The sequence below is a fragment of the Aulonocara stuartgranti genome, assembly GCF_965226115.1.
Source record: "Aulonocara stuartgranti genome assembly, chromosome: 20".
NCBI classification, from domain to species: domain Eukaryota; kingdom Metazoa; phylum Chordata; class Actinopteri; order Cichliformes; family Cichlidae; genus Aulonocara; species Aulonocara stuartgranti.
In genome coordinates, this window is record NC_138956.1 from 11133886 (window position 1) to 11149661 (window position 15776).

The 15776-nt window shown below is 42.1% G+C and overlaps 1 protein-coding gene across 3 annotated transcripts in view; it reads right to left on the bottom strand.

Moving 5' to 3' along the window:
* prex1 (phosphatidylinositol-3,4,5-trisphosphate-dependent Rac exchange factor 1) overlaps positions 1 to 15107 on the bottom strand; it is a 79057-nt gene extending 63950 nt beyond the window's left edge. Inside the window, exon 1 of one of the 3 annotated variants that reach the window (XM_082519664.1) lies at positions 15059 to 15107. In XM_082519664.1, coding sequence (XP_082375790.1) covers positions 15059 to 15073 — 15 coding nt within the window. In that variant the 5' untranslated portion in view covers positions 15074 to 15107. Of the gene's footprint in view, positions 1 to 14217; positions 14817 to 15058 lie in introns of those variants that run through there. The other 2 variants (XM_082519663.1, XM_082519665.1) reach the window with 2 other exon arrangements.
* Between the last annotated feature and the right edge of the window lie 669 nt (positions 15108 to 15776).

Consider the following 15776-nt stretch of genomic DNA (forward strand, 5'->3'; position numbering starts at 1 on the left):
AGGAAGAAGGAACAAAGAATTCCTTTCAGTCAAAGTCTAACCCCAACAAGGACAGTCTCCCCCAGAGTTGTATTGGCTGTCTTCATTGTTCCATCACAAAAGAAGACAGGTTTATTTGGAGAGAAAATTGTCTCTCTCCGTCCACCATCATGACTAAGGCAGGCTACAAGGTAGCCAGAATACAGGACAGTGCAGAGCATAAACTGAGCATGCACCCCAAGCATGTCCAAGTTTACTCAAACTGAGACTTTTACGCAGTTTGTACAGTGATTTTTTTCAGCGCGTGATTGAAATCAGAAACAGGAAATTGCCCCAGAGAAAGGTACTATGGGTGTAATTGGAAATGTGTTGACATCTGATGGACAGCAGTTCATTGTGCACAAACAGCCAAGTATCATAATTGGACAAACCACAGTCTGGGCTTATTTTCATATTTGACTATTTATTGGGCCTTTCCACTAATGACCACCAGAGACTGTAACTTCCTGCCAGTCACGCTCAAGCAGAAGTTAGAGATACTCTGACATCATTTGTTTCAACTTCCTCTGCAATCGAAATAACTTGATGTATGACAAGTTATGAATGTTATTGGCTTTGTCACTGTGAAAGATCCAATATTTCTCCTACCGTAAAATAAGCAGATGTGACTGCACTTTTAGAAGGCTCTCAGCATATTACAAATCATGCACGATTTGCATAGAGAGGACAATATCTCAGAGCATTACGCACATGCACACAAACTGGAAATACGATACGTATATTGACGAGACCCGCTCTTTCCACAGAACGCAGTTAAGCCAGTTGTTTACGAACACTGTAATTCTACTCTACACCACTGTGTGCAGTTGTTGTGCTCATTACTGCTTAATTACCAAACTCAGAGACGGCAAGATGCGTCTGATGGTCCTTGTTTACTTTCATATCGCCATCTCCATCTCAGGTGACCTTATCTGTCTCTCCTCTGACATCAGCACGTCATCATCAGCAAGGCGAGGCATGTGTGTGTCTGTGTAATCCTGTTTAGTGGAGGATCAGACATTGATGAATAATATTTTCTTGACTGATGAACAACAACAATAACCCTGCCTGCACTGGCTCGGGCTGACAAGTCTGTGTTTAGATGTCAGAAATCGGAGTCAGTTCACTATGAATTTGATAGAGATGGAAAAGGACATGACGGTGTTTCAAAAGCTCGCCAACAAATCAAAAACAGTAGGGGGATGAAAAGAGGGAGTGCAGTGTAGCCTCCCCCGCACTGGTTTTCCTGTGTAGATTAGATGGCGCACCTTCTTACGCTTCAATACCTAAAAATAGCAACGATATCAATCAGTGTGTTAATAATAGTTGGTCATATGGGACACAGACTCAGTTTTGTGATACTTCTGGACTCATAACACTGAGTCAGACTGGCTCGGAGGAGGGCTCAGCTGCAGCACAGAGCACAGCGAGGATATTGCACATGATGCCACAGGGGTGAACGGCAGTAAGGGAAAGCTGCTCGTGATGCAATCCCACAGGAGACAAGTAACACAACCAGAAGCTCCTTGGCAAACCACAAAGTAGCTGCCAAGCACACTGATGCAGCATTGTACCCACTGACATTTCATTATGATATATACTGGAAACTCCAACATCCTCCATACAGGAAGTAGTTGAAAGTCATTCTCAAAGTGTATCATCACACTGTGAACACATCTTTGTTTTTTTGATTTTTTTTTTTTTACATATATATGAAATTCTTGGCAGTTAGACATTTAAAAATCCACACTGCTGTTATGCAAACTTTGCAGCGTCTCTTATTATATTGCTCAAGTTTTCTTTACTATTGCTCAATCATTATTAAAAACTCTTTTTGGGGTTTTTTCTCCCTATTGGGCCTCAAAAGCCCACACTGCTTCTGAAAGTACTTAGAGAAACTCACTGGGGTTGAAACTCACAATGATGAGAGCAATACACAGGAAAATGTCAGCTATTATTAAAATTTCTTAGCTGTGACTCTTTACAGGGATCGAAAAGAGCCGCTGTAGTTCAAGCATGACAGTTATGTTTATTGCTTTGGAATTTAAATAGTGAGAGTCAAACGAAAGCTTTTTTAATTAGCTGCACAATGAGAGAAACCAAATACAGTCGTGTGATAAAGTTTTCACATCGCTGTTCGCAACTTTGTGAAAAACCCAAGTACATCCTTGCTGCTTTCATAGGAAGTAAGAGAGTATGTAGCTGCCAGGTGCTGCTAAACAAATGCACTTCTTTCAGGTATGTGCTAACACAATACCACAATGTGGTAGGAATGGACATCCCAACAAATTCACCTCAAGGTCAGACTGTGCACTGCTCAGAGAAACCAGAAAAAAATAAAACAAGAGACTCTAAAGGCCTCAGTTAGCACATTAAATGTGAAAGTTAATGACAGTACAATTAGAAAACAGATAAACAAGTATGGCATGCTTGGAGAAAGTCACTTTTCTGTAAAAAGAACATAGCAGCATGGCTTAGGTTTACAAATAAACAAACAAACCACAAAACTTCTGGAACAATGTCTTTCGGACAAATGAGGGCAAAGTGGAGATGTTAAGTCATAATACACAGCAATGAAATCCAAACAAAGCATATCAAGCGTCAAGCACGGTGGTGGAGGGGTGAGGATTTTGCAGCCACAGGACATAAGGACATTGCAGTTGACTATATACAACTGAAATTGTGTGGCAGGACCCTATGAGAGCTGTGTATAAATTAATGCCATCAAACCTCAATCAAGTGAAGCAATCTTGTATAGAAAAGTAGGGCAGATTGCTTGTTATTGCAAGTTATTGCTGCTAAAGGCACATCTACAAGCTATCAAATCATGGGTTACATTTAGTTTTTTAAAGCACTGCACAGAGGCCTGTTAAACCTTTATTTTTCACATGTAGAAAAAGACCTTAAAAGCAAGCTTTAAATATAACAATGACAAGAGTCTTTTTTCCCCTAGAAATATGTCTGCTAGCTTAAAACATTGCAAACCAGCTTTTTGTTAGCATTTTCCCAACCCCACACCCACACCTCTGAATTCACTTATCTGGTGTACATGATATAAGCAAGATTTTCAGTCAAATACACTTCTAGACACAGCAGTAGTGGGTACTTTAGTGTGGATGGCTGTGATGGCACTGGAAAGTGCAACTTCATAGTGTCTGTCTATATCACTCCAATATCACTCAAAAAAATATGATGGTGCCAGACAGTTTATGTACAGTTCATGGATATACATGCATCACTTTCTCCCACAAATTGCATGAATGCTGTCAAATGTGCCACTTTTTCAAGCAGCGTGTGAGCAGGTTGAAGTAAGTTTGGGGGATCCCACCAAACTGAGTCACTCGTTTCTTTCTGTTTTTCTGTTTATTGGGAAAAAAAAGTGTGTGCAAGAAAAACTGAAGACAAGTTAAAAAATCCCAAACTGCAACAGAAGAAGTGCACACGCATGCCTCTGCGCGACTGTGTGACATGCAAACAGGAAGTGAAAACAGAGCAATGGCACAGAACAAAGGCCAGTGCTTTTCTTTGTCTTTTTTTGACGCTCAAATTCGACGACAAGAATTTCGTTTTCTTCTCGAGAACATAGGCGGCTCAAGTCAGGCGAGAAAGGAAAACAAACACGTCGGCAGAATGAAGCAGCTCCTCTCGACACAAAAGCAGCAGATGCCATTTCTGGACAGGAAGTGTGGCTTTTGTGAAAAGGAAGTATACGACATGTTTGAAGGCCACTAACTCAGCTGTTCTAAGTAAAGTCTGACAACTTTGTGCTAGCGTGCAACCAAGCTGTAACAAAGAAATAAATCACACCGTGCTCTCAAGACTAAGGAATTGCAGATTTTTTTTAGCTATGCTGCAAAGGCGAATGGAAGTTAATGTTATTTATTGGTGTGGATAAAAATGAATGGACTGAAATGGAAAACTATAAGCTTTAGGTCATTTTCATTTTTAACGGACACACACTGCAGAAGCTTCAGGTTTACAGCTTGTCATCGCCTTAAACCCAAAATAGTGCAATCATACCAAACGCTTATGTCTCTTGTCATGCAAGGCATAAGGCAGCATTCATTTGTGACTGACAGCCAAAGTGTCATTGTGGGTTTGATTGGGTGGTGGGTGTTGCTAGATGCTGAGGTTTATCAGAGCGAAGAAGGGCCAGACAGTAAGGTGTGAAGATGCAGATGGACCATATGTTGGTGGAGGCTATGTTTTCGCTCCAGTGGACAGTTAGTAAGATGCCTGCTGCCTTCACGTCTGCTTTGTCTGCTTCTCAACGCAGCTTTCTACCTGCTGCTAAAGCAAACTATGAAACATGACTCATCTCCTATTTATCTGTTTTTAGGTGAAAGCCTTCTTGTTGGCAAAGAATCCTACATATTAAAAAGAACTAATAAAACACGCCACTGATATAAAAAAAAAATATTTTATTTACCCTTTCACATTTCACATTTCCTTTCACCAATGAATGTATGAAGCCAAAATGAAAATATCAAGAAGTAATGTAACAAGTGTCAAACTAGGTCATGTTGCAACATGGGAGGCGACCACGCATACGGAGTCGAAGTTAGCAGCCACGAGCACAGGATGTTAAGGGTCACTCACAGTGTGCGGCTGAGGTTGTTTTCAAGCTCGACACTTAGCAGCGGCCAATTGTTATCTGTAATAACCAAGGACCGTAGAACGGCAAACTTGTGCGCGTAGATCTCAGCTGCCATATTAGAAGCTGAGGTGAAAGTTTATACAGAAAAGAAAAGAAAAGTAAAGCGCTGTCAGTCAAACGAATTCTCGTCAAGGCTGGATAAATACTTTAGGTCGTTTTCTGTAGTTAAACAAAACCTAGTGAGCACACATACTTAGCTTGGACCTGTTAGACAATGACATCAATGCTTTAACAGGTTTCATACTAAACAGCAATATGTGTGAGAAGTGACGAGGGATATTAGCATTTGTTTTGCTGCCATCACCATGTATGCATCCCATTTCTCATAACAGCAAGTGCAAATATGAATGTATAGGAAATCAATAACAACGTGGTATAATGGTTACATAATGTACATGTCAAATGTTAATCCATTTGTCTGGATTAAATCCTTTCAACAAGCAGAGTTTGGAGTGTGTTAGACTTGCTATTAGAAATCCAATCAGACTGTGCTGTCCTAAGCACATTGTTGCTTTACTGTAAATATCAAACTTGATTATCTTCTTTGAGAAGATAATCATTATTTCTCTCCATGATGAAAGGGCCAATAGTGTTAATGGGAACAGAACTAGGGCATTTTTTCTGCCTACCCACGGCTACATCAGCATTCAGCAACAATGCTGGGCCATCTCACTCAATTCAGATATCTCACAAGAGACCCCGTATATCAAGAACAAGCTTGAACACTTGTCAAGGTTTTTCTAGCAGGCCCTCGGAGCCTCTTTTCAATTCGCTGTGGTTCCCACACCTACTGAAGCAAACCTCAAACAGAACCACAGATCCACAGATTCAGGCATTTTCTAAGCGAGTTCTCAGGTCACCAGCCTCAAGCTTTCTACCCCTTCTCATCCAAGAGAAAACAACAACAAGCTTAAAACAATGCACCCATTAAGGATCTCTCTTTTTTGGAAAGAGGATTGGAGTGGCTAGTCACAAAGGGAGACGGGGCATTTTGGAGAGGGAATGGGGCCATTTAGGGGTCGACATGGCATGAAATTGAATAAATAAATGAAGAAATCCCCTCTTTGTGGCCTGGGTGCAGCAGAGCCAGAGAATGGCCCGTGGCGTTGCCATAATGAGGGACCCCAGCAAACCTTAGGAGAATTCTTTTTCTCTCAGGCCGTAATTCACATCTTTCCCCAACCCTCCAAAAACTCCCTCAGCTCCCCTTCACCCACCAACCAGTGCCTTGCTGTCTTCCAAGAGAAAGCCTTTTTGGCAGCGCCAATCACCAAAATACAAAGTCTTCTTTGAGCCTCGTCCAGTTTTTTTCCCCCCCTCCCCATCTCGCTCACTTCCGCTTTGAAGGACTTTAAACTTCAGGGCTCTTTGAGCTGTTCACATGGGCGGAAACTAAACACGACAGGGGGATGACACAGTGCCTCCGCGACAGAGGACAGGCAGAAAGCGCTGGGCCGAATACTTCCTGTCTAAGACTGGGTATTCATCACAACCCTGCTGTACAAATGAATGGATGACACACGATGAATATGCGGACTACGTATTTTGGACACCTCAGATGACAAATTGTTGAGACTGTCTCAGTAAGCATGTTAGGCTTTCAAAACTATACTTTCAAAAAGGTTCCACAGTTGCTAGAATTTTACAATTTACATTTCTGAGCTTGCTGACATTTCTGTCCAGTATTGCACAAAGTTGCTTTGCACGTTTTGTTTTACAAGCTGCTCCCAACTACAAAAGAAAAAACTTCCAAGAGGAGACCTGTGGTCCTAATAATCATTCATAAATGAAACCAGCAAATGTTTGACTCCTTTTGTATTCGTTTTATGTATCTACTGCAATGTGGACTAAAAAAACTGCAATGTGTGCAGTTCTTTATGCGTTAGGCAGCATCGGACACATTTTTCAGGCTTAATATCAATTCTACCACTCTCACTACAGTATATTCTTATATACTTGGACGACATGCTGGAAATGGAAACATCTGTGTATTTGTTTCACTGAATGTTACAGCCGTCTCAAAACCTATTACAAATGTCTCTACCTGTAGCCTACATGGCTCAAATTACATTCTGTCTTTAAAGGGAACATCCACAACAATTTTTTTCTAAGTTGCTTTCCTGTAGAGGGGTGACATGTGTTGATCAGTAGATAACATCATGAACCAGATTGGAGAGGCCATCTGGACATTTGTACACTTGGTTGGTTTTTTTGTTTTTTTGGGGGGTGGGGGGTCGACAGACACGGGTATCACAGACTGGACCAGAGTGTGGCAAGTATGAAGCTGAGTGAGCCATCAGTGACCTGTGACGCTGCCGGCTAACCAATTGATGTAGCACAGGTGATCACTCAAGCTAAACTCCATGATATTCATACGTGTGTATCCAAGAGAACATTGCAGCTTGCCTTCATGTACACATCCAAGCTAAACCAAAGTACGATTGCCACACCTAACATGCAGCTGAGCAGACATAAACAAGGTTATAGGGACAGAGAGGGAGGAAATTGAATGGTGGCAAAGACACAAATTAGTGGCTTACATTACACCATAATGGGTCTTTGGCAAAGCAAGGGGGAAGATCACAGAGACTGTTCGCTGGTTCTGACTTAAACAGCATTTACCAGCCTGATAGAGGACGCCATTAAACGGGCAGACAGCAGCTAGTCAAAGCCCTGCCTGTCTGAAAAAAAAAGTACTTCTCAGTCTCTGAAAGCACAAACCTACATCCTATCTCACTTCTCGTTTTGGCAGCCACAAATGCAGCAAACGCCGAGGTAAGTTTCCACTTCTAGAAGTGATATTTGCAGGTCGATTTTGATTCACCATATTCAGCCGCAGAGCAAGTTAAATAGTGAGCCACATTTAATTTTGTGAATTAAAAAAAAAAAGAAGAAAATAAATAAAAACCACTATCTATCCTGCAAAAGCTCTTGGAAGCTGAAGAGTCCCTGCAGGATGGATAGAAAATTGAAAACTTAACGTGTTAATGTGCCATATCAAAACATTTTTCTTAAAAGGTTTCCTGTCAGCACATGAGAACAAAAACTTTACGGTACCCGCATGTATGACTCAAGCCTTTTATAAAGCCACGTGAGTTGGCAAAAATGTCACCACAACTCGCAAATGCCAAAATAAAAGCCCTTCAGCTACAATGCCCAAGATTTTGTCAGCAGCTGTCATGAACAGTTACCACAACATTGTCAGAGCTTCTTTGACTAGCGGGGGGGTTGAAAACAGAAAACGCCAAAGAGCCTCACCAGTTGGCTGGTTGGTAAATTGTTTATCTCGAAGCTCATTAATTAAGTGAGTTGTGTCAAAAACAATTTTAAGATAACAGCGAAAATGTTCTTTGTTTTTAGCTGTGGCATTTAGCTGGAAAAGAAAATCTTGTGATGTTCTGGGTGTTCACTCCAACACCAGACCATCACATACAGCTGACATGCTCAATCTGTACTGTCTGCCGCTTTATATGAAAGCAGGAGTGCAGTGTCTAAGCTTCTGGTTTAAAATGATCATTATGAAATAAGTCCTGGTTGTACAACATAGCAGCTACATAACAATGACACCATATGCATTACGAGCTGCCTATAAGCCTCTCTTGTATGCATATCTGTCTCTAACAAGTATGAAACAGACTTAAAATTAAGTAGTGACTGCACAACCAAGAAGATAATGCTGCTGTTTTCAGTAGCTTATGGAAACTTTCCCCAGGTAGGTGAAATGGCGTGAGGTTGAAATAACTGTGTAAACTCTATTTGGCCAATCAAAAAGAACCTTATTGTTAATGGAGAGTTAAAAACAATTCAAAGTTAAACAGGAATAACCCTTAGATGGGGATTCACCAGGTGGACAGAGCAATATTCAGTTTGCCAGATCACAACATTTCTAGTTGATCAGAAAGTAATAAAAAATGAAAAAGGCAGAGATTTGTGTACTGTGACTCTAAAGCCCTGTGAGGCAAAATGGCAGTTTGTTATATTAGTCTGTATAATTAAAACTAACTGGCTTGGTAAGCTTGTCCATGATTTACCAAATATCTTTGCCACAGTCAGTACCCTTAATAAGTTTTGTGTGAAGATGTACTAGTCCAGCATTTTTCTATTAGGCAAATGACCTTTAACCCCCTCCTGAAAGAAGACCCACATCTGGTAGTATTTAAAAAAGCAAACAAACATTGTAATCCTGCTGCCTCGCTCTGTAAACCAAACCCTCAAGGGAGAGCTTGTGCGAAGTCATTCTGCAGACATCCGTCCATCCTGCTACCTTTTCACCACGCTGCACAGTCGCTGCACCCGGTGTCTCCCCTAAGAGAGTACATGCGCCAACTTCGTCCAGACTACGATGTGATCTCGAAGAACATTGGAGGTGTCACATTGCCTTGCTTTTACTATTCAGCCCATGTCATCTGCTGTATCTTATATCAGCCTGTTAAAAAGCACAGTGCCCCAGATACGCGGTTTTACCATTTCCAGCCGGTACAAAGCAGTGAATGTCCAAGTTCTCACCAGACATTACATGATCTGATATCGGACACATTGATATGCAAACTGATGAAATCAGATTTGAAAGGACACACTCCTGAATAGCTCCACTTCTTAAAATGCTACTACTAAGAGAGAAAATTCTTGGACACAGTAAAAAGGGATTTCTTCTGATAATCTGCAAGCATCTCTCGGAAAGAGAAGGAAGCTTTTCTTTGCTTTTGCATCATGCCTCTGGGTGTTACAGTGGTTTAGACTTGTTAACTTGAATACTTTAAATTCCTGCTGCAGTCTTATGCTTCAAAGAAATAGCTTATCAAAACACATGACTAAAAAAAGCACAGAGATTAAGTTGGAAACTGACATTTACCACCCCGACATTGCAATAATTTCGTCTGGCACAGTACCCGCGCTGCAAGGTACCAATTGTCCAGACTGTGATTGATGGGTGCACAGCAGCAGTAGCTTGAAACCTTATTTATATGAAAATTTGCAGCTTATGTAATGAACTGAAGTACAGTTAGCACAAAAGGCAAAGCATGTACCGATTATTCAGCTGCATTCAGAGGCAAGGACTATTTACAGGTTTGATTAACCTACAAGTTACATGCTGTATGAGAAGACTCTAAGAAGACTGTCTACACTCCCAAGTTTGTCCAGCAGGGCTTTTAACTTTTAAAGCCCAACAATACTAAAAACCCTCAAAAAGTCCCAGCAGTCTGCCACAGTAACTGTTCTACCTGCTGTTCAGTCTCCACAGGCTGCCCCCCAATGCCCTCACTCATATATGTGGAGTGTGTGTGACTTCAGCTAAAGGCTGCAGTGAACTGAAACCACCAGCGTTGTGGCTACGACGAGAGCTAGAATCTTAAGCTATTTATACGCCCAAGCCCAGAGAAATCCGATGCTGGTCTTTACAACTAAGGAGGAACAGCGAACGAGAGAGAGAAAGATGGACCGGACAAAAAAAGGTGGGGAATAGGAATATGAATGGACATTATATAGGAAAGTAGGAAAAAGGTAGACACAGGCTTGTGCTTGCAGGGGGGAAGCTTGGAGCTGTCTATCTGCATGTTTACCTTTGTGAGCACTAAGATGTGTATACCCGTGTCATCCTGTTTGCTCAGCTACAGCCAAAGAGGTGTCTAGCATCAAAACACAATTTCACTTCTTCATGGCAGCGCAGGTTAGCATCGGATGAGTACTCTCACTTGTGTGTGGCCCAAAGTAAAGGTCACAGTCCTTCCAGATGTTTCCTATTATCCCGCAGCACTGACAGGACCTCTGCGGTCACTCGACTCTTTTCCATCACTCACTTTTCAGAATTACGAAGGAAGGTCACAAGCCAAGAAAAAAAAAAACTATCGGCCACTCATTTCCAGGATTCACCGAGACATGGGTCAGCCTGGTCAAAAAAGAAAAACAGTCCTAAATGACAACCAATCATATTCATGGCATTCAAGGAAAATCCCTCACATCTAGCAGGTATGACGCCACTGACCACATTCCTATCACAGATAGCCTAGTATTTTGGTGCATCACGGCTGGGAAAATCCAGCTGCGCAGATTAAACCATACCCTGAAGAAAATTCCCATAAATCTATCGAGCTAGGATGTGATTGTTTCACACAAACAAACAAGGGAACGCATCGCGACAAAAGCTTGAAGAGCACAGCAATCTTTGTAAAAAGGAAGCAGCTTGTTAAATGTGATAGCTTCCGATCTGCTCAAAGAGTTAATAGATTTAGAGATTTGCTGCGATAACAGTGAGGGAGGAAAAATGAATCCTCTAATCCCTCTTTTCACACACCCCCAACCCCCTTCTCACCTCTTGTCCTCACCACTATCCCCACACGCTTCCCTACAGCACATTGGATGAGCTTGTTGGCGCTGGTAATTGCCAAGGGATGAGTGACATGCAGAATGGCTGAGGTGCCAAAGCCGGATAACCATCTCTTTTTGTGTGTGTGTGTCATTGCAATCATTGCAACTGAGAAGCTGCTCTGCTAAGGGCTTTTTTTCCACTGGGTTTTTAAAGTGCATAAAGGGAGGTGGAAAATAAATCAATGATAAGGCAATGCAGATGATGAAGATGGTCAACAGCTACTGTACTATCAAACCCTCAACAAGACCAGAAAACAATATCATAGCGCGAGCGGTTACAGATAAGAGAGAAGCTGACATGCATAAAAAGAATCAGTACACTGAAAAATTAAGTAAGTCATAACTGATGATGAGAAGTAATCCAAACGCTACATTCAGAGGGGAACTAATCTATTTCTAGGGGAATATGGTTAAGGGGTGGGGGGTAGATAGACTTCACGGGGTTAAGATTATTCGCATCTTAGTGCGAGTTTCACACAATCAAAACTAAATAAAGTGGCAATTGCATTCAATACACGTGGTGTGACAATAGCATGCCTGGACTTGAAAGCTGTTCAAGCGTAAACTGTGCTGTGTTCTAGTCACAGGCAAAATTCACTTTTCATTACACAGCAAAATGCATTAGTATTCAATGCACTGTGAAATGAGCTGCATTCTGGGAAATGTGGGAGTTATCTAAGCAATGAGGAAGGGTGAGAAAAAGCTGAGAAGCTGAACAAAAACCCTACTTATTACCATTTTATTTAAATAGGCTGCCCATCTCAGCCTTTTTTTTTTTTTTTTTTACACTATGGGGCGTACGCATCCCCAAACTATCTGCCCACACCTTTACTGAAACATATGTTCTGAGCTCCCACAGCCAGACTTTTCCTTATCAACACCACAGTGAGCTGCATGGTGACATAGCCTTGGCTCCCAGCAAGGGTTCTCACTGAGGGTTTTCTGCCGAGCTGGACCCTGGACAGAAAACACTGGGTGGTGGAGGGGGGGGATTCGCAAAGGATTGGCCATAGAGGAGGTGGTGGAGAGCAAGGCTTCTTTTCTCGTTTTGTTCTGGATCCTCATGTTTGCCTTTAGCAGTGTAAGCACCTCATCACCCATCCACCCCCCCAGGTGAAAATTCAGTGGACAGTGTCACATGTAGGTTAATGGGGAGCAGTGTGTTTTGCCATCAGGCCTCTTTAGTGCACACGTGAAGATGACTGTTAACGAAGGCATTCACAGACATGCATTCCAATCCAAAGAAACACTTGTTAACAAGATGATACAAATAACCAACCTGTCAGTTTCTGCAGCACAGAACATCGCTGGATATGATTGGCATTTAAAAAAAAAATTTTTTTTTTTAAAGATGCTGGATTGTATTGAGTAGTTGCCAAATGGTAGTATTTACTTTTAAAACAAAATCTCATTGGCTCATGAAATGGGCATAGAGACTATTCTATGAAAAGACCCTGGCAATAACATTACATCACACAAGCCAGACCATATCACTTGCCTCAGGCTAAACACCATGTGGCTTAAATCAAAAGACTCCCAGTTCACGTGATGATAGGTCGGGGTATGGCGAAGAGCACGAAGCACTGACAGTTTTGATGTTCAGACGTCCCTGATAAACCTTTGAGACTTCATCATTACCATTGTGCGTGGTGAGAGTGGAGGGAGGTCAAAGAATGTCCCTTTGCCACCTTGCAACAGAAGATAAGCCTCAATTGAGTCCACTGTTGAGCTGGATACGGAACAGTGAAGTTATATTACGTAGGTATAACTCTGAAAATGCCATGCACCACGAATGGCATGACACGGCGGTGCGGTGAGCCTTCTGCACCGGTCACCTCAAGAACTTTGAGGAAGTTCAACACGTGACAGCAGAGAGGAAAGAGGGAACCGTGACATTGTTTAGCAAAAATGCGTCATATGTTGAAATGTTGAGAAAAAAAAACCCCACCAGGAAACGCAATATCACCATAAACTGTTTTTAAAGGCAAAGTGAAAATGATGAGAATCAAAGTCTGCCATCGAGTCGGCAGGGTGCAAAAGAAAGATAGACGTAGTTGTCCTGACCTTTATGTGCAAGGGGCAACGACAGTGGGAATTTCCCTGAAGCAGACAAATAAGCCATTGTATATAAAAGAAAAATAAGTAAGGTCACATTATAGTCATCACATTAAATGCAGCGAGGTGGAGTTAACCACGCTGTGGTTATGAGTCTCAGCTGGAGGCAGGAGCCACCTGCACTGTACAATTACCAGAGATGACAAGGCGGGGATGAGGGGAGGAAAGGCCAACGGAAAATGACAAGGGGAAGTAACAAATTGAATAGTCCCCCTGCAGGTGGGTGCCATCTATACTCGCGCTGTGCTCGGCGGCTGAATGGAGCATGCAAAATTACCAGGACGTTCATTCATGAGGTAGCTGATATACAAAGAGCGAATAAGCAAACGGTTTCTTATCGCTGTCTGAAAAAAGGAGGCGTGACAGGGTGTGATATTCCTGAATACCTATTTATTTGTATTTAAAAAAAATGCATGTGCGAACTGGGCTCTCCTTTCCTTTGTTTGTTTCAAGCTTGAGCTTTAACACACAATGGAAAGGTGAGAATAACACCACCACCCTCCTCAAAACACTAAATATGTATGAGTCCCCGCAGACGTCCCAAGAAACACGTTTTAACATCTCAAAAGTTTTCATTGATAACAGTAGCCTCAGATGCACGCAGATCTTTTACAAAGCTGTCAGTCTGCGTCGCAATTAAAAGCCCCGCAAACAGCAGCAAACGGCAACTGCGCGTCCCAAGCCCGTTCCTACAGAAGAAGCGTTCACAGACAGCGCTGAAGTAAAGGTTCAAGCAGCCCGTGTGGACACAGAATCACGCCAAACTGAATGCAAATTTATTGTGGTTTAATCTGACAGGTTAGATCAGATTAGATCTTTGGGGTGAATTGCTTTTTTGCTTTTGTTTTTTCCTTGCAAAGGCTGCTTCTTAATCTTTTTCTGTGTATGCCGATTTAAAAAGAGTAGTCCGGGGATTGGAAAAACATCTAGAACACACGAGATGAGCGTGCATTCGGAAACAAATAAAAAACCTCCGCTAATATACAGATTTGTAACTGGAGTTTGGCATCATGTTCTGCCAGTGTACGGGAGACACACTTGCGAGAGGATGTCAAACTTACCGACTGGAGGAAAAGCAACGTCCGAACATAATCCCTCTCGGTGTTCAGTATTTCATTTAAAACACACAGCCTCAGCCGCTGCTGTCGGTCCGAGTCCTTGGCTGCGGGGATACAGTTTTCCTGATGCCCGTCGTCCTCTTCCATGACGGTAACTCAACCCTCAGAAAGGTCGCTCTCTACAGAAATACTCTCCTTTTTTTCTCCCCCTATGTATCCGCACTTTGTCGGGTCGTTGCTTCAGTCCATTTTTGCATTAGGAAGTTTTTCCCGAAAACCTCGCAGAGCACTGTTGCGAAACACTGGAAGAAAAGTTCACCAAAAGTACCAAACAACAAGCAGAGAGCCAGACGGAGTGAGCGCAGTCACAGCAGCAGCAGCAGCTGAGAGCGAGCGAGGCAGCAAAGCGGAGAGAGGGGAGGAGGGGGAGGGACCCGCTGCCTGCCAGACACATAGAGAGAGCCCAGTACTGCTCTGGACACCGAGAGCTACAGACTCAGTAGCTTTAAATGTGTACACGCTACAGTCTGATACTATTAAGTAAACTCCCCGAGTATCCCATTTCCCATGGTACTAAAGGGGCCCCAAAGGCAACAAAATATAAATAACCTAAACGCAGCTCGCCTAAAACAACAAATACTGAACTTTAAGCTGCCTTTGTAGAAGACGGTTAACAGGTACAAGTCATACAGGTATTCCTAATTTTGCTGGCGTTTCTCCTTCTTAGTCAAATACGATACTAGTGAGCTAAACACATACAACTTGTGAGAAACCATGCGAAATATGAGAGTAATCCTAAAACCTTAATTAAAGGTCTTGACTTTCATTGATGTCAAATATTTACCATAACAATGCTCATTCAGGCCCCCTGCCTGTCACAGGAGCTATCCCCACGCGGGGTCTCGGTGAGCGTTAATAAGAGAAATGCGCCCTCAAGTGGTTGCAGGCCAAAATACAACTTTCAAGTCCGGGATGGGCAGGAGGACTTCAGGAACGGTCTACAAGCTCTGATACAAGAAAATAAACTTTTTAATATCATGATTGATTTCCCCAGCAATTCCTAACGTTTGCCTTTAAAAAAAAAAACAAAAAACACGTGGTCACAAAAGCTGTGTATTTTGATGCAATACAAATTCAAATGGTAATCCTCCATTCACCTTGCTGGCAATTAAAGGTTCAAACCTGTGCCCAGAAGCCTAGGCTAAGCTGTTTTTCATAATCTGGATTTATCAATATTGTTAACCAAATCATTTATTTATTTATTTATTTATTTCAGTTGCAGAACATAAATATTTTAAAATAGCTTCAGGGCATACAGGCTTATTGGCTGTCACTATCTCAGCCTTGGGTTACAGATAATGTCCCTCAAGTATCTTTGCAGTCAGACCCAGTCCACACCAGAGGGCAGGTTCACTCTGCAGGTGGTGCAAATATTCACAGTTAATATTCTAATTCATCTGACAGGTTCTAAACACATCTGCTTTCAGAAAGAAACTCACTGAACAGAATATAAAAAAATATTAAGAGGAAAAAGATTTCAATCTGTGAAGAAAAAGTCAAAT